The 25,139-nt window shown below is 39.2% G+C and overlaps 1 protein-coding gene across 2 annotated transcripts in view; it reads left to right on the top strand.

Annotated features, from left to right (window-relative positions):
- Nucleotides 1–25,139, top strand: part of rttn (rotatin) — a 66,812-nt gene that overhangs the window by 10,209 nt on the left and 31,464 nt on the right. For both annotated transcript variants that reach the window (XM_072688577.1, XM_072688570.1), the window contains exons 8-27: nt 1,447–1,612; nt 2,516–2,700; nt 2,802–2,917; nt 6,045–6,215; nt 7,152–7,364; nt 8,096–8,208; nt 8,418–8,544; nt 9,593–9,718; nt 9,981–10,097; nt 10,576–10,715; nt 11,883–12,054; nt 12,487–12,586; nt 13,489–13,577; nt 14,697–14,814; nt 17,703–17,799; nt 18,176–18,241; nt 18,775–18,966; nt 20,561–20,800; nt 22,138–22,282; nt 23,063–23,226. In XM_072688577.1, the coding sequence (XP_072544678.1) occupies nt 1,447–1,612; nt 2,516–2,700; nt 2,802–2,917; nt 6,045–6,215; nt 7,152–7,364; nt 8,096–8,208; nt 8,418–8,544; nt 9,593–9,718; nt 9,981–10,097; nt 10,576–10,715; nt 11,883–12,054; nt 12,487–12,586; nt 13,489–13,577; nt 14,697–14,814; nt 17,703–17,799; nt 18,176–18,241; nt 18,775–18,966; nt 20,561–20,800; nt 22,138–22,282; nt 23,063–23,226 (2,857 nt within the window). The remainder of the gene's footprint in view (nt 1–1,446; nt 1,613–2,515; nt 2,701–2,801; nt 2,918–6,044; nt 6,216–7,151; nt 7,365–8,095; nt 8,209–8,417; nt 8,545–9,592; nt 9,719–9,980; nt 10,098–10,575; nt 10,716–11,882; nt 12,055–12,486; nt 12,587–13,488; nt 13,578–14,696; nt 14,815–17,702; nt 17,800–18,175; nt 18,242–18,774; nt 18,967–20,560; nt 20,801–22,137; nt 22,283–23,062; nt 23,227–25,139) is intronic.

Genomic DNA, 25,139 nt, shown 5'->3' with positions numbered 1-25,139 from the left:
TTGGAGCAGGATCTGCCAGGAATTCGAGTTTTGCAAAGACCAGCTCTTACTCAGCTTCACTTTGGTGGAGGTTGGAGGAGGTTTAGTTTGTACTACTCAGTCCAGCAAGCACCCTGAACACCACAACTAGCAAAGAGGTTAGTCGAGTTTTTCTACATTAAACCATTCACCAAGATACAGCGCGAAAGGTCTGTTTCTCAGGGTTTTTTACCAATTGGAATGAAGGTTGAATGAAACGTAAGTAAATCTGTCCCACCGTTCAGCCCTGCACTCATTCTAGTTCAGTTGACCCAAAAATGACCCATGATGAGTTTTTCAACTGGAGTTGAACATGTTAAAAGTTGATGGAGCGGAAATGCTGGTAAGTGTTTGGTTGAATGGTGAATTGGTGCATTTACAAGCGTAGCCTTAACCAATGACTACAACACAACCGGAAGCTGTTTGAACACTACAGTTTGCGCCTCTGCATTAATAAACATGGAAGTGTCTATTTCAACATCTAGTGTAAAACCTTCCCAGAATGTTCTTCACTAGCCTGTGTGGTATCCTTGATTTGCTTCCTGGGTGTTGCTAAGTGGTTGCTACGTTATGCCAAGTGGCTGCTAGGTGGTTGCAGTACAGTTTTACAAGTGAAGTGAAGTGATTGTTTTTCTTTGTAGTTATGAGAGATGTTCAAAACAGGAATTTATGAGATCTTGTAAAGTGGGTTTGGAAGGAGGGCTGAAGATAGAGAGTATTTTTTTTGTTTGTTTGTTTTTCTTTTCCAGTTGTAATTTTTTAAAACTTCAAAAAATCACTTACTGTAACTGCATTGTAACATTACACATGTAACTGTGACTGGCTTTCAAGGGTTATCAGTGGTACATGGTGTATTGATATTGGTGAAGTGTTTGTATCTTGTGAAACATAAAATCCTAATGAAGTTTTTTTTATAATAATTCATAAATGTGGCCCATTAAATACAGTTTCTTGTTTTTCTTTAAACATTTCTTTGCAGCCAAAGAGATCTGTTTTGACCTCAGTCCATAGCACTTTTAGTTTTAGTGCAGGTTCTTGGCAGTCATATGGGTGTTTTGATTTGCCTGTCTTACCAGAATATGCACAGTTCCCTCATCTTGACCTCCACAGTTCCTCTACGTCTGTGCTGTAGAAACCGTAAGCTTGAAATGCTTGGCTATCTTCTTTTAACCTTGTGAGCATTGATTACTTTTGTTTTGGGATTGTTAGTAAGTTGCTTAGTGGAGCCTATGTTTGATGAGTGTTAGAGAAGAGTCCTAATTACAATAGGATTACATGCTTCAGGCTAATCAAGGTCTGAGACCTCTCAATTTGCCTTCATTTGGTCAAAGGTGCCCAAACTATTGCACTTTTTGGGGGGGCTCCGCTGTGTTTTGCACTGTTGTATTCTTCTGGGTGAGAATCATGTTATTTCTCCTCTTTCTATAGATCCTGTGTCTCAGAACTCCTCCATATCGCACACTCAGGAAGCAAGAGGAACCCAGAGATCAGGGGTCACAACCCCGGAGGACTGCTCCCCCCGACCGTCTGTGGTGGGACGACCTGTTCAGAGGGTCCGAGGGGATGGCCAAGATGGGGATGCTGCCTCTGCAAGGTAGCAAGATATTTTCATGAAATATGGACAATATACCCAACATGCAGTCCTTCACATTTGGAACATAAGTAGACATAGACATAGTAGGAAGTTGTAAAATAGTTTTATGGTTGAGGCATTAACAGCAAATATACCACAATAATTGTGTGCCGTTTACCTGTGAGACATGCTGGATTCACAATGAATCCACATCATAACTAACACTTAAAGGATAGATCTTGTAGCATGAGCTGTTTTGGTAGCATGCAGATGACCAGGCAGGTGATCTTAATATTTTGCCGTGTATATTGAACCCACACCTAAGAGTAAACCTGCTAATAATAGACATCAGGATGGATTTCTTAGTGAAGTATATGGCAGTGAAGATGTTCCAAATTCATATATGAATATATCACATATCTTCTGAAGCTCTGTGCTTTTTTTTATAGTTTCATGAACATAATTTTGCTATGCATGACATTTTGAGTCTTTACTTGGCTGTTCTGTTAAAGTTGTTGTGGTTCTGTTTATGGGAGTTGGCTTTTTCTAAAGAACCCCTGAAGAATCGTTGAAGGATGTAATGCCAAGCCACCTATGTTGTCCAAGAAAACTATACATTTCCAACTATGTTTTCTGGGATTTTGCTGAAGTTTGGCTACTTAAAATCTTTGTCAGTTTTCAGTTGGCCCCATTTTAGTGCACCCCTACATTTTTTTTTTTATTATTATTTTTTTTTTTTGCAGTTCCTGCTGTGCAGGCAGAACGGAAATCTAAAATTAGCTTGCTTTTATTTATTTTTTTAAAAAGAGGAAAAAAGGGATGGAAAGTCTTCGCGTGAAATGAATTCATTGCCGCTTTGAATTTTATTTAAACACCTTCCCTGTCTTGGGTGATTAAGGATTCTCTTTGACTCTCTGTGTGTAGCAGCAATAGCTCTCAGAGAGGGGCTCCCCCCGGGCCAGCCCCGCAGTCCCCCCCGCCGCAGCCAGGCCTGGAGCTACCCCTGCAGCCGGAGGCCGAGGACTCACTGGAGCTTCAGGTGCAGCAGTGGAACCTGGCCGGATTTGGTGTGGAAACTCTCCAGCACACACTCCCACTCCTCAGGACAGGTGAGAGTCCTCCAGCGTAGCTTCAGTTTGAGCTCCAGATGTTTTCCTTCCCTCTTTCATTGCTGATCCTCCTCTCTTGTGTCTCCTTATGGGCCTCGCAGGGAAGCTGAAGGTTCTACAGCAGGTTTTGGAGCTGCTGGTGGAAGTGCTGGCGTTGCTGGGGGACAGTGTGGCCCCAGAGCTTTGGGACGAGTTCAGCCTCACGGCGACAGAGCTGGCAAGTGTCTCAAAGTCCTCAGTATGATCTCTCTGAGCGTCCTGCCTCAGCTGCTGTAGTGCTGGGCGGTACAGATAAAGTATGCCGTAATGCTGTCTAAATATATCACAGTATCATGGCTAGATACTGAAATCTAGATAGTTTGTGGTTTCTACTGTCACGCAAAAACCTTACATCTCTATTTTTTAATTTTTTATTTTATTCCTATTTCAATTTGGAAGGCCGATCCCCCAATCCCTAGAATCACTAGCAATGCCCTCAACATTAGAAGGATAAAGACTAACCGTAACTGGAGTGAGGTGGGGAGGAAGTGCCATCAATTCACCGACCAGAGTGCAAGGCCAGTTGTGTGCCCTCAGACTCTGGCTACTGTTGTCGAGCAGCATGACCTTCATAGTGGCAATGCCACCCCCATTTTCCAAAAAAATAGATACTATTCAAATATTTGATTCAGGGATCTGTATTGAAGATAACATCATATATATTTTTTAAACTGATATTATTATTATTGCGTGAGGATTATAAGATCATTTTGCAATAGGTGGCAACATGGTAACACACAGAATATGAAAATATGCTGCTTTTGTTACATTTGGAGTGAATTTCTTTTAGACAGTATTTCCCATGGTGTTCATTAGTGAAATTGGAATGTATGCAGAGGAACAGAATGAGCTAGGCTAAAAGCTAACCCTAGTCTAGCAGCATTCCAAATAAAGGCCATTCAGCTAGCCGAGAGGATGGTGGCATTGCATCTGATAAGACTTGCGTTGGCAGGAATAATTACAGAAAATAAAAGCTTCTCATCACAATGTTAAAAACAAAGACTATGCTAATGTGTTGTTGTAAACCAGCCAATCAGAGCAGAACACATCTGAGCGTTTTTGCCCCAACCAAGTCACATACCTTTTGTGTAGCCATCAGAAAACAGTTTACAATTCTGAATAAATTCATCTATTGCACATTTAAACTGTTCTTTTAGAGTAATCTTGAGTTGATGATCTATTAATACCGCTAACACAAAACCTCAGTATTGCTGTGTGGCACCAATACTGAGAGACTGCTATAAATGATATATTGCACAGCACTGGAATGCCGTGAGGCTTATGGCCACATTCTCACATGCGCGCACACACATACCTACCATCCTGGCTTCATACTCTCTCATGTCCAGTATAAGTGCCCACAGGAAGACAGATGGTCATTAAAGGAGATGAAGTTATCAGTGCATATTCCCTCTTGCTTTTGTGGGATTTGTTTTGCTGCTTGGTTTTCTGTCAGTATTGTGTCTTTACAGTGCTAGGTTATTTCCTGATTAGTCACAGTGTTGCTGTGATTAATCAGGAAATAACCTAGCACTGTAAAGTCATTAGTGAGTATACAGCCTGTTTCTCTGTGTTAATCCTACACTGCATCTACCTCTACTAATATGTGGTAGACAAACGCACAAAGTGGTAGACAGTGATGATCGTAGTGACCTTTATTTTCAGATCAATAACAAGGTGATTTTAAGTAAGGGTACAGAAACATGCTTTCAGCGATCATTCAGCATGATTTATGGAACCGATATATGTTGCTGTGTGTGTAATAACAGTAGTGCAATAGTGCAGGTGAACATGCTGTGATGTCATGTTTCTCTGTTTTGGACCTGAATTTTTCTCTTGAACTGCTGTTCAGTGCCATTTTTAAACCCAGAAAGTATCCTGTCGCTGTTAACATTTAGTGATTCCACCATAGTTTGGTTATAAGCAGCTGTGATTTGAATTGACAGGGGAATTCCACTATTTTTAAAAAATTGACATGTAGCACATCTGCATGAAATTTCAGATGAAGATAAAGTAATTCAGTGTGGGATTGGTGTAAAGCAGTTCATTGAGAGGTCACCATGACTACACCACCAAATATTTTATTTACTGTCCAAAACCACAATTAAATCTACACTATTCTTTATATGCATTGTTACAATGCATTGTATGACTAAAGTATTGGGACATCTGCTTCATTTATTTCTTATTTTTTTCTGAAATTAGAGGTATTAAAAATTGGAGCATTGCTATGTATTTGATTGCACTCGCGACAAGAGTCACCACTTCATGCACAACTTCCCAACTCTCTCAAAAAAAAAAAGCCCATGCCTGGCATTAGGCATGGTGCCAATAGGTTCATGCTCCTATTTAGTACTTCTCTACAGGGACTAGACAAGCTGTGTGTGTGCATTTGCACAATTGTGTCAACTGTGGGTGCAACTTAAAGTAGCTGAATGCATTTATTAGAAGGGTTGTCCACAAACATTTGTTTTTTTTTTAATGGGGTTTCTTTAGGGACTACATTCACCACACAACGCCTTGCCTGTACACCTCCACTATTTTAATATGTGATTAAAAAAATAGATCCAAAATCTTTTTAAACCTATGGTATCAGGCATCAGGCAGTTTAACCACAACCATTCGGAGTAATGACTCCTTGTGAGGGAGATTTTGGAGGCATTGCACTTCTCAGACTCTCTTGGTTTCATGCACCACCACTGTGATATTGACTAGATTTAGAGTTTTTCTAGAACAGAGCGTTTTACACCAAGACCACTCTGAATGACTTTGTTCACATCTCAGCTATCAGATTGAGAAAAATCAGTGGACTTTCCCTTTGGGAAAAAAATCCATAAGCATAATTTAAAAGCACTGAAAGAAATCCAGGATCATTTCCTTTTAAATTATACTTTAATGCCCTGCATCTTACACATTCATGTTATTCTGCTCTGCAGTATACATATCCACAGAACAATAGATTTTGTACGCGCTGCTCACCAATGTTTGTGTCTTGCACTGCTTTATGCTCATAATACAATAAAGGCACACAGTTCAGAGAGCGTGCCCTGCTGAATGGAATTGTGTTTTTGTAAGGCATGACCCTCTTCTTCATTTATATTTAATGCACACTTGAATATAAATGAAGTGTTGTCATCCTGTGAAACTCCCTTTGAAAAGCGTTGGGCTCTTGCTGCCCCCTGCTGGTGCTTTCTAGGCATCGTCTCAGCCAGTGTTGCTTCATACAGTAGCTGAGTCTGTGTTTTCTTTTTCTTTCTCTCTCTCTTTTTTTTTTTTTTTTTTTTTTGTTCTCTTTGCCGTCACAGAGAGAGAAGCTCCAAGCATGTATGGAAGCTCTGGGTGATATAATGAGCCACCACAGCAGCCTGGCATCCTCCAAACAGCCTGAATCATCCGTGATTCACCACCGCCTGGCGTACATAGGCACTGCCATTTTCACCGTCCGCCTCCTGCAAACCCTCTTACCTGTAGAGAAGGTGAGCGGGCATATGGCCCTGCCAATCACGACTATTATTAAACAAAAGTGGACATATGGCTGTGTCCTTCAAAATTCTTGTTGAAGCGAATGGGAACAGTAAACTGATCAGAATAGTTTGAAATTTCAAAATACCTACATTTAGAGTGATATTAATATTCAACCCTAATAAGAGACTGTAACACACACCTCAGTTTATATCACAATACCTACATTTAGAGTGATATTAATATTCAACCCTAATAAGAGACTGTAACACACACCTCAGTTTATATCACAATACCTACATTTAGAGTGATATTAATATTCAATCCTAATGAGAGACTGTAACACACACCTCAGTTTATATCACAATACCTACATTTAGAGTGATATTAATTTCAAGCCTAATGAGAGACTGTAGCTCGACCTCAGTTTATATCACAATATCTACATTTAGAGTGATATTAATATTCAATCCTAATGAGAGACTGTAACACACACCTCAGTTTATATCACAATACCTACATTTAGAGTGATATTAATATTCAATCCTAATGAAAGACTGTAACTCACACCTCAGTTTATATCACAATACCTACATTTAGAGTGATATTAATATTCAATCCTAATGAAAGACTGTAACTCACACCTCAGTTTATATCACAATACCTACATTTAGAGTGATATTAATATTCAATCCTAATGAGAGACTGTAACTCACACCTCAGTTTATATCACAATATCTACATTTAGAGTGTTATTAATATTGAACCCTAATGAGAGACACTTCAGAAGCATGATGGCGAAAACATTTGTTGACTCTAAAGTGTGCTGCAGTTTCACTTTATGTTAAGTGCAGTTTTTTCCAGCATTTTGTAAATCATCTTCTGCCCTAACAGCAGTTACTAAGGAAAACTTTTATTTGTTAAAGCATGTTCATAATCTCTTCACACAGGCCAATGAAAATCTTCCTGAAAGTACTGTAGCTGCTATTTTTCACCTCAGCCTGGACACGCCCTTCAGTCTTGCATTTCCCAGCATTCACGAGTCAGCTGTGGCCTACCTGGAGCAGTCCAGCTCCGATAGCTACAGTCTGTACAGCAGAGTGAGCCGAGCCGCTCACACAATGGAAGCCACCTGCTCCTTCCTAAAGGAGGCTCAGGCTGAGGTATTGTGCTATACTACAGTTATGTTGTTTGAGGTGCACCTATACTAAATGGACAAACCTTATTATCCTGCTTTTGTTGGAGTTACTGTCTCTACAGTCCATGAAGGGTTTCTACTAGATTATTGAGCATGGCCGTGAGGTTTTGATTGTTATCAGCGACCCCCCTCTACTAGCTACCCCTCTGTGCCTGGCATAAGACATGGTGCCACTAGGTTTATCTGCTCCAAAAAGACCTATTCTGTTGGTAATACAGTACAGTGATGGACAAGCTGTTTGTGTGTGTGCATGCATTTGCACATCTGTGTCAACAATGGATGCAACTTAAAGTAGCTAAATGCATTCATCAGAAGGGGTGTCCACAAATATTTGGATGTGTTTTGTACTACATCCATTAGCCATTTTTCCCCCATTAGACCACTGCTGTCCACATCTTATTTGGCTGGTTATCTGTGCATAACAGTGACCCTGACATGGTAGTGTGGCTCTGGTACAAGTGTATCAGATCTCTTTGTACCATGACCAGTTGTAGCTTAAATAAATTGGATAGTGAAACACAGACCTATCATCTTATCATGTACACAGAATGTAGGCTGCATTGAAAAGACAAGTGGGAAATTATATTGTAGGCTAGATTCATTTTATAACTACATCTTGGCACTGTGACATGAAAAACATTTTGAGGTTGAATCAGGATATTTATTTCATCTTAAAGCATAAATCCATTTCTACAGGGGAATAAGAATTGGCTGGAGCTGCTGGAGCTTGCTGACCAAGCTATAGATGGCTTTCCCTATCATCAGCACCTACCTGTCATCAAGGAATGCATTCAGATTTGCTCCTACTTGTAAGATGTTTTTACATTTCTCTCAGTACTTTTCATTGTGTGTTTGTTTGTAGATATAATATAGTTGTAATTTCGTTTGGTCCATTTTCATGTAGTCTTCACAATATAAAGGGCAAGTTGTATAAAAAAAAAAAAAACAGTTAAATAAATAGTGTAGATGTAATAATACGCCATTGACCATATAAAGCAACAGTCCTTTCTGTTTGCAGGTGGAAGTCAGCTCAGGCCAGCCCGCTGCTTCAGATGGAGAGTCAGAAGATCTTTCTGAAGCTTCTGTCACATCCTCTGCTTCCAGTGAGGGTGGAGTCATACTCTTGCACTTTGAATGTGGTGAAGGTATGCTGTGCGCTTTATCATGGAAAATTTGGAAACGCATGGGGTTCGGCTAAATGCTAAATGCTAAAAACACAAAAAAATATAGTGGTTTTAGTGTCACATACTGTGCTGAATGCAGTACATTTACACAGTCAGCCCTAGGTTTATTATTGAGTTATCATTTCTAATGTGGAACCTATTATGAATTATTTGGTAGCCACTTAGGTTAGCACGTTTTGTAGCATCCCACAGGGCTCTGTATTAGGGCTCGTGAAACGGATGCTAATTGTGGCAGCAATGTAGTTATGGGAGTAAAGAACTAAAGTGTGGGCCTATGCACAGAGTTTAAAGGTTTACACACATTGGCCAGTAATGTGTTGTGGTTAAAGGGCTGCACTGGTTGGATGACTGTGATTGGCTAGAGGACTCATTTGCATATTGCAGTCTTCTAATGTATCAATAATGCAAAGGCCAATATCTCAGTAACTGTAACAAATGATATGTTGTGCGGGCCTAATATGAAGAATTGGCATGAAACATCACTTGGGTCTGTAATGCATTTGTTGATTGATTTGGATCCATCAAATAATTCTGAGGTTTGGCAGAATTGTTCGTTTCTGTGGCCTCTCCTGCTTTGAGTTATTATGAGCTGCTGACTTCTGTGTGGGGGTACGACGATATGGGAATTGTAGGCTGATGCCAATGTACGATATTGTTGATGTGCATACGCGTTTATATTGATGCATGGGCATTTCTAAAATGTAGAGCCTGAGGTTATATTACTCAATGCTGCACTTGGATCAGCAGCATAGAGTAATATAACATTTATTATGATGTAGCTATAAATGCAGCAAAATAAGTTAGATGTATATAAGTTAGAAGTATTTTAACGTAGTAGTCCAGCATCATGTAAACATTCTGCTCCTCTGGAGTTCAGTAAATTCATCTCCGATATCAAACATCTTAGCATCTGTCTGAAACTGATCAGTTATTTACTCACATCAAATATCGATTTATTGCAGGTGTTTTTGTGCACTCACTTTTTTTTTTAATGCTCTCGCCCCTCCAGAAATGTTTGGGGGTTCAGAACGTGGCCAAGCCAGCTTCATCCGTCTGCACCGGAGTGCATTTTTTGTTCCATTCTCGCGTCCTTTATGAAATCGGCACGTTCGGCCTTCAAGACCAAGCAAGAGAGGTGAATAATTCAGTCTGCTGTTTCCTCATCAGGTCGAGGCGAAGACGGATGTTTTGATATACTGATGTGTTGCTTTATAATGAATAATAAAGCTGTTCTCTCTCTCCTGATGGCGGGTAAGGTCACGCTAAACGTAATGTTTGACATTGGAAAGTGCCATTTGGACAGCGTGCTTTGTGTCGTTCCTGAGCATTGTTTGGACGAGACAGCTTGTAAGCGCAATATCATAGAGCCATCAACTTTGTTTATGTGTGATCCAAAGGTGAATTCGGCTGCCAAGGATGTTCTTCTCTATCTACTAAAGGGACGATTGATGATGACAGCTTCAAGTTGGGCTAGATTTAATGAGGCACTTTACCCGGTCATCCCTGTGCTGCAGGTACTGTTCTTCACACACATAACACACGCACACTCTCACTCACACACACTCACAGCTGCAGTCATGTGGTGGTCTGAGGGAAGAGAAATTCCAGCTCAGTTTTTTTATTGTTAGCAATATGCTGGAGGCTAAATTTTAATTTCCAACTTGGGCTGCATTCTATTTTAAACAAGGTTCTTTTGTTCTCTTCAACTACAAAACCTACGTTTCGTTTTTTGTAAAATAAATAAATAAATAAAAAAGAGCTGGTTTGAAGCCACTGAATATTCATAATCCTGCCAAGGTCGTCACCACGTTTGATTCATTTCTGTTGAGGACACTCGGTAATTGGATCGTCCTGTCAATAAAGCACAAGTGAAGTGTTCTCTAATCTCTGCATTGCATATTTATTCATTGTTGCGCTCAGCTTGGCTCCCTCTTTGGACGTCTATTGTCTGGCCCAGGCTGTGTTCAGGCCACACATGTGTTTGTGTGTTAGAGTTATGCAGGCTCGACGGACGCCCTGGGAAACTGTATCCTGCTGATAAGCGGAGTGTCAGGCGATCAGGGAGATGGTGTGTGTTCTCCGGCGGGTCGGCTCCGCGCCGCGCTCAGGCTGCTCTTCAACAAGCAACACACGTGAGTTCCAACAGCGGGCTGATTTAGCATTCCGCACAGCAGCTGAAGAAAAGTTGCCGTGCTCTTGACTCATGGCTATGACTCTGTTGATTTGCACAGCCCTTGTCTCTCCATTCAGACTGGATTTTTCCTCTCCTCTGTATTTTGCATAATGTTTCCTCTTGACTTGATGTTTTTCAAAAATTAAACACATAATAAGAACATTTAGCCCTTAAATCAACAGCCTTTGGCTCATTATTCAACAAAACTATTCAAACCAGCTGAGTTATTCTTAAGTTACAGGAGTGAGGAATGGAAGCATAGGCATTTCAAGTCTTAAAAACACTTGTATTTTGGATATTTCTTCCTTCAGGTTAATGTGTACACAATTGCTCAGGAAAATGAATTTGTTGACTTGAGTGTAAAGGAGATTACATTTATTTTTGTTGGGGTATAACGGTATGCATGTTTTCTCTTTTGAAAAAAAAAAATGTGGAAAAAGCCTAGTAATAGGAGTATGGGTGTGAATAGCACATGCTCTACCCCTCACATACTCTTTACTCTGATAGGCTGCCTTCAGAGAACAAACGGCTGTATGTGCATATAGCTGTACTTCATAGTCTCCATTTTTTTAGAGTTTCTCTTTTTCCCCCCATAAATGTGGAGTTCTGTTGTAATGAAGGGTTAACCGTTATTTGAAGCACTGGCCGTCTTTTTCTTTTAAACTTGACTAATTTTTTGCAGTATTCTACATGAATCCCTTTAAACTGCAGGCTTAGTTTTCAGCTTTCAAGAGTCTCATTTTACTAATTCAGTATCTACTATAATTTATTAGCTTTCTGTAAAGAATTATTTAGTCTTTTTTAGTTATTATTTAGTAACTGCAAAAGATTCAGTATTTATATAGTTTTCATCTTCTAAGAATTTTTCAACATCTGCTATAAATTGTGCATTATTTACTAATGATTATTGAACATATACTGTGAATAATTTGGTTATGTTCAATAAATTGTTTGATTGATTTGATATATATGTGTTATTCAATATATTCAATTAATTGTTCACTATCTACTATGGATTAATTTGCGTATAATATAAATTACTTAGTACCTACTATGAACCTAATGTGTAAGTCATGTATTTTTAGGGATTTACATTTACATTTTATTGTCTTCCTCACTTTTTCAGCATCAGAAGTACAGCAGTTGAGCACCTTCTGCCCCATCTAACCTGTCCAGAAAGCCTTAGGAGTTCCAGGCCAGTATTGGATAAAAGCGTACTCTCATCACTACCATCTCTCTACATTACTAACAAATGTGTGGACATCAAACTAGAGGACTCCAGCAGATCTTACCTTAAGGTATGTTGAAATTAGTAAATACCTTCTATTGTCTTGTGAACAGACATTTGTGAAAACCACATTTAGCAGATAATGACACCACAGTAGACATTCAGTAGATAACTGTGAAATTCATAATGGTCTGTTTTAGGCTTGCACAGTGTATTGCTTTTTAGGTTTTTTGTAATACTGATGTTGCAGAAGGCTGCAATATGCAAAAATGCCAAAATAAGGCAGACCAAATCACATCAAGGGTTCACCAGTGCATTTATGTATTTCAAGGCATATTGTAACACATACACGCACCATTTTCTTTGAATTCCTTTTAAATTTGTAATGTATTATTTGAACTGATACATAACACAGTACATAGTGAACAGTACATAACACAGCTGTGCTTACTAATGCTGTGTCCACAACTGCAGGTGTTTAGCATTGCTTTTTTCCCCCCAGGTGGAATCTGTGAATAAGCTCTACAGTATCCTTGCCTCTGAGACAGTGGACATGGTTCTCCGGAGATCCGCAGCAGAACAGCTGGTGGTTGTTTTGCAGGGTGAGGAACCACACGTCATTTTCATCATATGGTTAATGCCTTTATTCAGAAACGTAGGCTTAATCTCTGAATGCTCAAATATTGGATAATAATAGATTATGGTGTTTTATTTATCATGCTATTATCTAGAGAGAATATTTAGGATGATGTCAGTGTCCAAAACCAACTAATAATAGTAATCCTATTCATTAATCCTTTAGTTTTATTTAAATTTGCCTCATTTTAACTAGGGGTCCAGGGACCTTATTGTATTTATTGTGTTTTTTTTGTTTGTTTGTTTGTTTCTTTTTTTGAAAACTGGTCCTAGGATTGTTTTTATCAATCACATAGTTTGTATCGAAATACTCTATTTATGGTCTTTATGTTCTTTTTGGTTATATAAAAATAATGAAAAAGGGTTGACATTTATAAACAATATGGCTGCCAAATGGCAAACTAATCCTCTTGAATTAAGACAAACTTCTATAATTTTTGGATTTTGATTTTAACAAAACTTATTCAGCACATGATTTTGATGTTTTTGACGGCTTGTGGCACCAAGATATTGTCCCTGTTGGGCCCCCGGGAGCCAGAGCGATGACTGCCCACCGCTCCGGGCATGTGCTCACTGTCACCTTTTAATGTGTGTCAATGTAACAGTCATTTTGGACAATGTTTATTGGTTCTGTACGGCATAAAACGTTCATAATAGTGTAAAGTTCACCGGAGTTTTCAAACGGCAATGTCAAAATGGTCCAAACTGGAGTTAACATTGCCAGTGTCAGCGAACGTTAGTGTTGGTGGTAGAAGCAGTACTAATATCAGCCAGAACAACAATAATTAGCAAGACATTATTATTAATAATAATAGCAGCACATTATTTTTTGTGCTCCATAAAATCTACTTTCTTTGTTCATTTTCAGATTCTGCTATGCACGCCGTGCTAAAGACGCAGGGATTGCCAGACAAACTCATTTCTTTCATCACGGAGAGTGTGAACAGCCTTGCAGCGGTAAAGCCTGAATCTTCCCCACTGTTTAAGCCTCTTCATACATGTGGAATCACGTTCCCCCGAAGCAGTTAGATAAACGCGGAGGCAGCTAGTGCCTGAACGTGCTGCAGCTTGAGCTAATGGTGTCAGTCAAGAGTGAATCAGGCTTAATGTGGTTCTGTTGTATGATAAGTGCCTCCCCAGGCCAAAAGCCGACAGCGTTGTGGAGTATTTTGGCCTTCTAATGAGGCTAATTATGAAGAATTAAGCTTCACATTGTGTGGAAATTACCTTTAGAGAAGAACTTGATAAGTTGCCTTCATTCAATATGCCTGGTTGAATTATGTTGTTTTGGGTGTTTGTCACTGCTCTGCTATTTCTTGGCAGTAGTTTTGCTGAAAATCCCCCTTTCTAGTTCTAGTCACATTTGATTTAGTTTTTTTGTTTTTAAATGAGCATCATTTCAACCTCTTAAAGTGATCTTTTCCTAATTGTCTGAACAAAGACTTTGTGACATCACAAAAATAGAAACACTGAGTAACTAACAATGTTTACACGTTATCACAAAAGGTTTCTGCTTTTGTAATTGAGTTAGATTGTGATATAGTTCCTATACTTGCCCTACAGTACAGTTTCTGCTCTTTTAATTGAATTAGATTGTGATAGTGTCTTATACTTTCACTATAGTACAGTTTCTGCTCTTTTAATTGAGTTAGATTGTGATACAGTACCCATACTTTCACTGTAGTACAGTTTCTGCTCTTTTAATTGAGTTAGATTGTGATACAGTGTCCATACTTTCACTATAGTACAGTTTCTGCTCTTTTAATTGAGTTAGATTGTGATACAGTACCTATACTTTCACTATAGTACAGTTTCTGCTCTTTTAATTGAGTTATATTGTGATACAGTACCCATACTTTCACTGTAGTACAGTTTCTGCTCTTTTAATTGAATTAGATTTTGATACCCATACTTTCACTATAGTGTGTATATGTTTCTCTGTACTTTGTGCACCCATATTAAATAGTATAACCAATGTTTAATTAGCTTATCAATATATGTATGTATTTTCTTTAGATTTCCTCAGGCATGCCCTGTGTGTTTTGACTGGAGTGTGCTTTTGTAATTGCTTTGTAGAATGTGGACTGCCTGTTGGAGCACACTGTTGGCATGTTGAGGAAGCTGGTGTATGCAGATCCCTCTCTGAGACACTGTCTGGCCCAGCAGTCTGATTTTCTCATCCATTTACTCCGAGGTACTAAAACCAACACCACACTGTAGTACTACCACCCAATCAGAGATACAGTGTACACTAAACACATAAAATGTGTAGGCATTTCATCTATTAACATTTTTTCTGAAATCAAGGATATTAATATGGAATGTGTCCCCCTTTTCTGCAGCAACATTCTCTATTTTCTAAATTCACTCAATCTGCAATAGCAATAAATGTCCATGCCAGAACTGGGTTGTGGTACCACAAGGGGGGATCAGTATTAAGGGTTTAATGTTTAATGTTTTTTTTTTTTTGTCTTTGTTTATCTTTTATTTCTTTAAGTGTTCGTGTGTAGAAGCATGTCTGAAACAAAAATAAGACAAATCATTATTTTTGTTCCTCTTTTTTTCCAATTAACTGTGTTCCAACTGAAATTACATGTACAGCAAAAAAAACGCTCCAAATGGCTCTTCCAGGAAGACACTTCAGAAGAGCCAGACATTTTCCTTGAACTACTTATGAGGTTGTTGACTTTGTTTGGTGCTGATTCCTTTTTTTTTCTTTTCTGTAATATAATTTTAAAGTCACATTTCAGTTTAGGCTTTTTGTTGGTCACATAGTGTCAAATAGACTGCATATGGTACTGTGCAAAAGCCTTAAGCCTTATGTGCCTCAGTAGAAAGGTCTTTATGCTGATAAAGCAATAGAATAATCAATATTGCTGCAACTGGCAATATGCATGGTCCAAGCACAGTCAGCATAACAAGGCCATATACCAGTATTGGGCCTTTTAACAGACAGAAGAATATAAAAGGAAAAAAACATGCTTTTGAAAAAGGCCACTATTTGTCAAATTTGGATGAGAGTTGTTTTAAAGTGTCTGATGTAGAGAGATGCTTTGACCTTATAATATGCAGAATTTTAAGAAATGAGTCAAAATGCAAAAACAAAGTCCAAGTCCTTGCTTAATTACCAAAATTTTGATCAGCTAAAAAAAGAATACATCAAATAATAACAGTGACATGTTTGTAGATCTCTCTGTGTTTTTGTAAACAGTGGAACATTGGAAGTGGAAAATCCTGTTACTGTAAATAGCTAAGTGAGCAATGCATACAGATCACACGTTTCTTTCATTTTTTAAGACACCTTTTTATATTTCCATTTAATTTAGTTTCAAAATACCAAAAAAATGAAAGAGCCCAACGCTACAATAGGGCCTCTGGATTTTTACACTTCTCCTTTGGCAAGTATCACTGCTAAGAGTCTTTCCAGTCATGTTTGGAGGTTTCTCACCAATTCTTCCTTGTAAAAGGCTTCTAGTTCTGGGAGAGTCTTGGCCCAGGATCAAGGAATGAAAGTAAGGACCAGATACTACACATTTCAAAGCTTCAAAGCTATAAGATATATTTTCAGATAGCCTAATCCTGATCCTTTATGTAATTAATGCTAACTGTTTAGCATGGTGGTGGTGGTAGCATCATGTTCTGGCCTGCTTTGCTGCCAGTGGAACAAGTACATTTCACAAAGTGGATGGCATGATGAAGGAGGACTATCTCAGACATATTTCAACTTGGACACAATAGGGTGTTTTAACAAGACAAGAAATTAATTTTAACACTCATTGAGCTGTGGAGCGGTGGAACTGTGTTTTCTGGAATGATTGTGCTCATCCAAGGCTTTGCAGATGAGTTGGGAAGTTGAGGATAAGGTGGTAAACGTCCGACATCCTGACCTCACAAAAGGTCTTGTTGCTAAAGGCAATCCTGCCCTCACAGCAATGTGTTTTTGTTTGTTTGTTTGTTTGTTTGTTGTTCTTTTTAATGCCCTTGATTTTTAGAAATATAGTGTACGTCATATAATAAAAGCTTGAAGAAATTAAGAAACGGATAATGTAGTCACAGTAATGGAAAAAAGAATATAAAAAAATATGTGGTTGTGCTAGAAGATTACTTCAGGGGGAAGGAAAATGAGCTATTTTGCTGTGTTAACCTGAATATTCAAAGAACCCTGTGTGATTACCCTGCTGAAAAACAAAGTCTGGCCAGCTCAAGCAGCAGGCTTGTTAAGCAGCGTAAGGCATGTTTTTGTTTGAGTTTGATGGTTTAGCTGGTCTTGCAGCATGACTTAACTGGTTGACCAGCATGACCAGCATCCCCAAGCTGGATGACTAGCATGACTATTTTATTTTCATTTTTACATATATTTTTATATATTTATGTATATTTTATTTATTTAAGTACTGCTGTCTGGGTAAAACTGGGTCCTTGGGTACCACAATTTCGTTCCACCCCATGTACCACATGTGATGCGAATGACAATAAAGTCTCCTTGAATCCTTGAATCCTTGAATCCTTGACCAAAAACAAATGCAACCTGCATTATGCCTGATCACAGGAGCTGGTTAACAGCCTGCCTTCCAGCATAGTGCATATTTTCACTCGGATGACCAGCTTTTCAACCAACTTGACCAGTTCAGACCATCTAAAACCAGTTACCAGCAAAGACTGATCTTGGGCTGGATTATTTTTTAGCAGGGTAGCTGCTGAACAGTGTTAACAGCAATGGCTTTAGTAAGTGTCTATACAGGAATCAGTCTTATTAGTGGAATGAGTAAAGCAATGCGGTGAGTTTTTCTAGCTCAGATTTGATTAATTGGTTTATTTTTTCATGTGTTTTTAATGGTTTGTAAATATCTAAACACTTACTGACCAAATAAACAGGCCATTTTCTTAGATGCTCGAAGACTTTAGCACAGAACTGTATAATGCAGTTTCTGTTCATGCCTGTGATTTGGTTCACTGTTTTATGTATGGGCTGCATATTGAATATGTATTAGTACTTAGTGTGGGCAGAGTGATTTATCTGTATTAACACTTCAGAGAGGCTTGTTTGTTATCTTTGACTTGCTTTCATTGTTATTCCTCAAGCTTCATTGCTAATAAAGGCGAATCAGGGTGATGTGACTGAAGCTGCAGTATTGATGTGCTTTCTGCTGTTTGATGAAATCGCCAGAGTGGATGTTTGGTAAGTGCAGCCTCTATTAGCTCCTGATGCTTTAAAGAAACTCAGGCTGTCCTGCAGCATACACTGACTTACAAAAGTAATTGGACAGCGACATAGTTTTCTGATGTTTTCAGATGAGCAACTGTTTGTATAGACTGTTTATTTTCATTTAAAGGCTTATCCACACACCTACAAATAAACACTCTCTTAAAGGTAAAGGTTCCTTGATGTTTATTTTGAATAGGGCTCTGTTCATTGAACTGTGTTATTTCAGCGAACAGGTTTGGTGTAGTTGAAGTTTAAGAGTGACGTTCTTTGTGGATCTCTGTTGACAGTTAAGAGAACTGTCTAGCTGATGGCACCCATATTGTTTTTTATTTATAATTTGTCCCTTTAGGACAGGAAAAGCAGACACAGAAACTGTGTTCTCTCCGTTCTCCCTGCCTGTCTCCATTATCCGAAGGTAAATCATGTCTTATTGCTGTTAGCTTAGCACAGGGAAACTACAATAACACTACGTGTAGCATAATAACTACCAAACCAAACTGTTGTACACATGCCACGTCTTTATTCACTATGGGGAAGATACTGTAAAGATGGGAGGACAGTTTTGTTAATTTGCATGGTTTTCTGTCTGTCTGTTTATCCATCCATCCACTCATCCACTCCCTGTGTCTGTTTGTCTGTCTATCAGTTTGTCTATTTTTCTGCCTGCCTTTCTATCCATCTCATTGTCTCTGTCTGTGCATTTGTCTTTATTCATCCATCCATCCTTGTATGTCAGTTTGTCTGTCTGCCTGTCTGTCTGTCCATCTGTCTCTTTGTCTGTCTGTTCCTCTGTTTATTTATCCATCTATCAATCCATCCATCCATCCATCAATGTGTGTGTCTGTTCTTCCGTCTGTCCGTCTGTCTACATATCTGTCTGTCTATTTATCTAATACATATTCCTGTATTTGTTTGTCTGTCTGCCCGTCGTCTTATGATGTTGTACAGGTATAATCTGCCGTTCCAGTCTCCGTCCCACCACGTGGTCAGTCCGTACTGCACTGTGCTGTCTCCTTATTCTGACCTGCTGGCCATGAGAGCGGTCAGAGAGACGCTGCAGTTCAGCTGGAACAGAGCCTGGCACTGTGGCACAGAGTCATTACTGAAACACCTGAGGACCAGCAGGAGTCACACACCTGAGTAAGTGTGTGTGCTTTTGCGATACAATATTGGTCATTGATTATTACACAAATCATAAACAAAAAATCAATAACATCAAAATGACTCCTAATGTTGTACTGTGTAAGTCTTGTGTGGATTAAGTCCACTTCCAAAACATTAGTGCACTGATTTAAACACTTACATAACTGGGCTTCATAATTGAGACACTTAACAGCATATTGTTTGTTTGTTTGTTTTTATCTTGTGAAAGATTCATGGTTGATCTTTATTTTGACAATGTTTGACCTTTTTTTATTATTTGAATATCTATCTATTTATCAATTCAACATTATTATACTAATTGAGTTGTACAGTACAACAATTGTACAGTACAGAGTTGTATAGTACAACAAAGTGCTGTTAGGCTCCGGTACAGAATGGGTAGGACATGATACAATTGTGCGAGGTCTGGAGACAACACAAGACAAGTTACATAGGGAATAGGCTAATGGGGGTGATTAAGGTCCAAACTAAGTTACTATACTAATAGTAAAATGGAATAAATACATAGAGCAGCGATGTGTTGTGCTTGTAAATGAAGAGTAAAACAGAGAGTTCAGGAGTGTATGCTGACGTAGACCAGTCTGGTGTTGTAAGCGTCACGTACAAAACAAGTATACAGTAAGTATACAGTGCATAGCAGCTGGTGTTCAGGTATCAAAATAAAATGGTAGATATTCCTAAATCGTTACCACATTAGCTGCCTTTAATATACTGGCATGGTATGGTATTATTAAAATACCCATAGGAACTCCTCCGTTCACAGCTCCGGATTTAGGGCTCATTTGCTTCTTGCAGCCATCTGCCAAGCCAATATAGCAAAGGCAGATAATGGGGTAGTGATTTAGGAACATCTACCATTTTATTTCAGTAGTGTTTCTTGTCTGGAACCTATATTCGGTTACATTTTTAATACTGTATTTAAAGGTTGTCTACATAGGGGTGTCAGAACAAATGCATAAGCACTAAATAATGTCTTCATAAAGCAAGATTTTTAAGTATTTATAATACTGTTTTGAAGCAACTAATGGAACGAATGTGAATGATTTTTTCCAAATTTGAAATGAATGTAAATAAAGATGAATAAATGCTTTCCCGTGTTTCAGTACTTCCATTCAGGCTTTGTTCAGAAATGTGCAAGTATAAGGTAACAGTGCCTATTGAGCCCTATGAATTCTTTATGCCAAAAGCATAATTTGAACAGCTAAGAAAAATAGGTCTTCTTTTTCTCTAGTATTTTATAAAGTTTTTTCCCCTCCTCACCCTATTAGGATTCAGCAGCAGTCCGGGACGGATCTATTTTTGAACAATGCAGAGTTGTTTTGTTGTCTAGTCTTAAAACGAGACTCCTTTGGGCTCAAACCTGAGACTTGTGCCTTTACGCGGATTTAAGCTTTGTAAGCCTGAGTTTTTAGGTCTTCCGAGGAAGTCATCAAAACAACGCGCATCAGTTCATGACTGTTGGAGGGGGGAAAAAAAACCCGAACAAGGAGAACGTGCACTGCAGAATGAGGTCACTGGCTCATTTTCTCTCTCTCTCTCCTTCTCTCTATCACACACTCTCTCCCTGCAGGTTTCATGTTGATTTGATGCTGTCTGAGGCTCAGGCTGTGCTGCTACCAGTGTGTGATATTAAAACAGGGCTGCAGGACTGCATTGAGGCTGTGCAAACGGCAGGATCGCACAGCGAGGTGATCTCCGCTCTGACCAGAATGCATCTGTACCTCCTGACTGATCGGTTGGCCCTCAAACCCACCACACACTGCAGCAAGAACATGCTGCAAAGCCTTTGCTGGCACCCCGCTCTAAAGAGGTACACACCCGCACAGAGAGGCTAATGAAATGGTTGTAGATGTACATCTATTCTACTTCTCTGTTCTCGGCTGCACATGGAGCTGCGTCTGAATATAGAAGATATTACTGGGATTTGAGCTCTCAGCCTTTTAACAGTAGAGTGAGACCCTTTAACACTGTGCCCAGAGTTGGGAGTGATTATCTTGAACCACAGTGCTACAATATGCATGTTACTTAAGGTTGTGAGTGTCTGCTGATTATTTCACTGTTAGAAATGTGACCATTCAAAACCAAACTTCGTATCAGTCAGTAAAGGACTGTTAAACTCAAACTATTGGTTTTATTGGTTGTGGAGTGGGTCAGTCAATGAGTGGGTGAGTCAGTTAGTTAATGAGGAAACCGGATTTAGAGTTGCTTCCTGTTGAAAATGAGATATGCAACATAGTCTGTAGCCAAATTAGACAAAAAAAAACCTTACGAATGAAGTTCTGAACTAGCACTAAAATAATTAACAGATTCTTTTTTTAATTCTCAACTGCACATACTGTATTAACTTTAGAAGGTCTAATTTTAACAGTGTTTTATTGGCAGTTTGGTTTTGTCCTATTGAAAGGACTGAAAGACTGACTTTTTCAATAATATGTCTTTTTTTTTTTCTCCAGTGTGTCAATTATTTATTTTTCAGGAGATATTTCTGAGACTAAAGTACTAAAGGAAAAAGTCAAAGTGTAAAAACTTTACCCAAACTCAATTTATTCAAAGATGCAGAGAAAATAGAACCCCCAATAAATAGTACTTAAAGAGGAGAAAATGAATCTCAACTCTTGCTTCAAATCTGAAAACATCCACAAGTGTTTGTGTCTGTCCTTTCAACATGAGAAGAAGACTTGATGCTGTAGGGGTAAAGGGATGTGGAGCTGATCAAAAAGCTCTTACTGGAAAAACATGAATAAACCGTTGCTGCTGTTCTCAGAACAGTGTACTGACCACCACAGACAGCAGACCTCAACATCATTAAATGTGTTTGAGATGACTTCTAAGACTGAACTATGAAGTTATGCAAAAATCTAATGCAGATTAGACCAGAAATACTGCTCATACTGGCTCATCTGGTTTCAGATTTGGTTACAAAGGCTTCTGGGTCATTTTCTATTAAAAGAAGGTTTGCCCTGACACTGAACTCAAGTTTTGACCAGACTTGTCAGTCTATCGGTGTCTGTCTGCCTGTTTACTTGTCTGTCTGACTATCTTTCTGATTATCTATTGGTCTATCGGTCTGTCTGTCTGTCGGCCTTTCTATGTCCATATATTTATGTATCCACCTGTCTGTCTGTCTGTCTGTCTGTCTGTGTACAGGTTTCTTCAGGTGCGGCCGGCTTGCCTGCAGGATGAGAAGCTGCTGGTTGAGATTGTATCCTTTCTCAACACCTTCTTCAAGCAAAACCAGTCTGACTCTGACGCTAATGACTTGAGATGGCTCGCAGAATTGCTCATAAAGCAGGTACCTTTCTCAAGCTCTCCACTCCAGTGCCTCTCCACAGCCTAAATCTGTGCTGGATGAGAGCCTGGCTCTCCCCGAGAAAACAAATAAAGCTGCACGTTCCACGTTATGTGATTAGATGCGCTTTTCCCCCCCTCTCTCCCATAAACACAGCAAGTCGTATTTATTAAAGAGCGCTTGAATAAATGACTGTTTCAAAGGAGAGAAAGGCATTAATTTCGTATTATGGTTTATAGTGGAGAGCCGTGCTTGAACTGTAGCTGGTGGCATTATTTTATTTATTTATTTACTTCTATTTTCCTCCTCCCCTCTCGCTGGAGGTTAACGGTGCTGTCGGCTGCAGCAAAGTTCGCTCGTTACCTTTCTGTTTGCCGCTCATTAATGTGCATGTATGCAAACACGGCCGCCTTAAAGTCAACAGATGAAGGCGGATTTGATGAAACGCCTGGCAGGGCCGGCGGTGATATGCTAAGCTATTTTGTAATTACTGAAGTGTTTCTTAAACATCTGTCGCGCCGCGCTAGAAAATGAAGCCAAAACGGAGAAGCAGAGCCGCAGGAGTCATTTTTTTTTCTTCTTCCCATGCATGCGTGAATATGTAGGTAAATTACGTGCTGCGGCGTGATGGGACTGGAAATAGAATGTGTGATAGAGTTGCTATTTTTCACTAGCCGTGATGCTAAAGTCTCCAAACCGAGTGCCGTGAGTCACAAAGCGGTGGGAGGGAATGATTGACGGATCACATCATTAACTGTGTATGTTCTGTGTGTGTGTTTGTAGGATGCACACATACTGCTGGACCTGTTGCTCAGTGATGAGGTAAAGACACAAACACAGGCCCAAGGGAAGGCCGAAGAGTTTGAGGACGTTGGTAACCAGCTCCAGAGAGAGCTGACTGGCCTCTTCAATACGCTGCTGCTGAGGCTCACACACACATCTGACAGGTAACACACATACACAGAAGAACACAGAAGAGTTTGGCCATGTACATGTAATTTGCTTATTATAAAGGTTGTGCGGACTTGTCAGTGATGGTGCAGTGTGACTTACTAACAACTAAAGACCTATACTGTATATACCATATGACTGGTGGATTGTATGCACATCAGAGAACATTTTTTTGTAGAGGGCCCCCTATGCTTCCTGTAGTGTATTACAGTCGGCCAGAATGACTGTGCGGATCATATGGACATTATAGAGCACCACCTACGCTTCCTGTAGTGTATTATGACCTGTCTGAAAGGCTATAAAGACTGTGTGGCTCATATGAACATTTTATATATATATATATATATATATATATATATATATATATATAATTTTTTTTTTTTTTTTTTTCTTCATGATTATTAATACAGCCAGTTTAATATAACTGTTCGACAGTTGCCTGGTATTAATACTGTTCCCCTGTTTATATACTGTTTAAGACTGTGTTCTGTTAAATTAAATTAAATATAAAAGCTTATAAGAACAGTGTTTACTGACTGAGGAACTTCACATCTGATAAAGCTGTGAAAAAATAAAACCTGCCTAAGTGTAGAAACAAGAAGAAGAAAGAGAACAAAACAGCACTCTGAGCAATTTCTGAGCAACAAAAAGGACACAAAAAATAAAGAACAAATAAAATCTCCAAAAAAAGGTTTCTGTAGCAGTTAAACATGGTTCAAGGTCCACGTCTCTGCTTATTAGAGTAATGAGCTTCTATGAGAGATTTTAACTCGAAACCTTTTTGTGCAAGCCAACTGTTAGCTGTGTAGAATTGTCTGTTGATCTGGTTTGTACAGACGGTTGCAGTCATTTGACATCATTTTCAGGTCAGTCACCCCTCAAAATACTGGCTTTACAGATTCTGCAGGCATTGAAACACTGTTCCATATTATGTATCCCCTACTGTCAGTACAAAACTGTATTTAAGTGCCAGTATCAGCACTGATACATATGTGGAATACATACAGCATGTTCTAATTAGAAACCGCCAGTGATGAGAACGCAGCAGATGAGTTACATGGCTGAACTTAGGAACTGTTGATTGTATGCATAGGAAGACCACCAGGTCTTGAAGTGACAAGAGACTGAACAAGCACCTGGGTGGCCTCTCTAGAGAGGAAAGGTCGAATACTCAGGATTGTTGTAAAAGAGAAATCTGCATGACCGAGTCAGGGTTCTCAAAGAGAGAGTTAATAATCAAGTTTCTTTCAATATGCTTCCATTACTTGTTAGTTACAAAAGGGGGATATTGAGTAAATTTGATATTTTTCTAAACTATCCCTCAAACTGATTTATGCATGCAGACTCAGTGAGTCACTCTCACACAGTCACACTGCCAGCTCCAATCTCAACCATAGGCCACCTGTCTACCCACACAAACAACACACACAAGAAGTGCTCTTATCTCTTATCTCTAGTCGAGGGACTTGAAGTCATTAACGGAAAGTTTCTCCTCTTTTCTGGCTCCACTCAGGCAGCCAGACTCTGTTCTGTTTGTTGAAAGAGAAGCTATATTTGATTTGCACAGCGACTGAGGGCTGAAAGAGGAGGCTAAAAGCGCTCGTGGGCGTTGTGGGATCAAACGAGCAAAGTTGATACAGTGGAAACAAAACATGAAGAACAAGCTTGGAACAAGACAGATACATGAAATGCTCATGCTCTCTCGATAGCCGTTTGATCTTGGTCAGCGCCCAATGAATTCTGATCCAGAGAAACATAATTACAATTTTTTTTTCTTCATCCTGAGCAAACATTGCAGAAAGTGCATCACTGAATCACAGTGCAGTTGATTTGTCAACTAATAAAGAGAAGTCATTGTTTATGCAAGCAAACTTTTTAACCTTTTTTTCTGGCTACCAAAATGCATGAA

Source organism: Salminus brasiliensis, chromosome 1, assembly GCF_030463535.1.
Source record: "Salminus brasiliensis chromosome 1, fSalBra1.hap2, whole genome shotgun sequence".
In the NCBI taxonomy this organism is placed as follows: domain Eukaryota; kingdom Metazoa; phylum Chordata; class Actinopteri; order Characiformes; family Bryconidae; genus Salminus; species Salminus brasiliensis.
The sequence above is the reverse complement of the archived record's forward strand: the minus strand, read 5'-3'. Positions and strand labels throughout refer to the sequence as shown.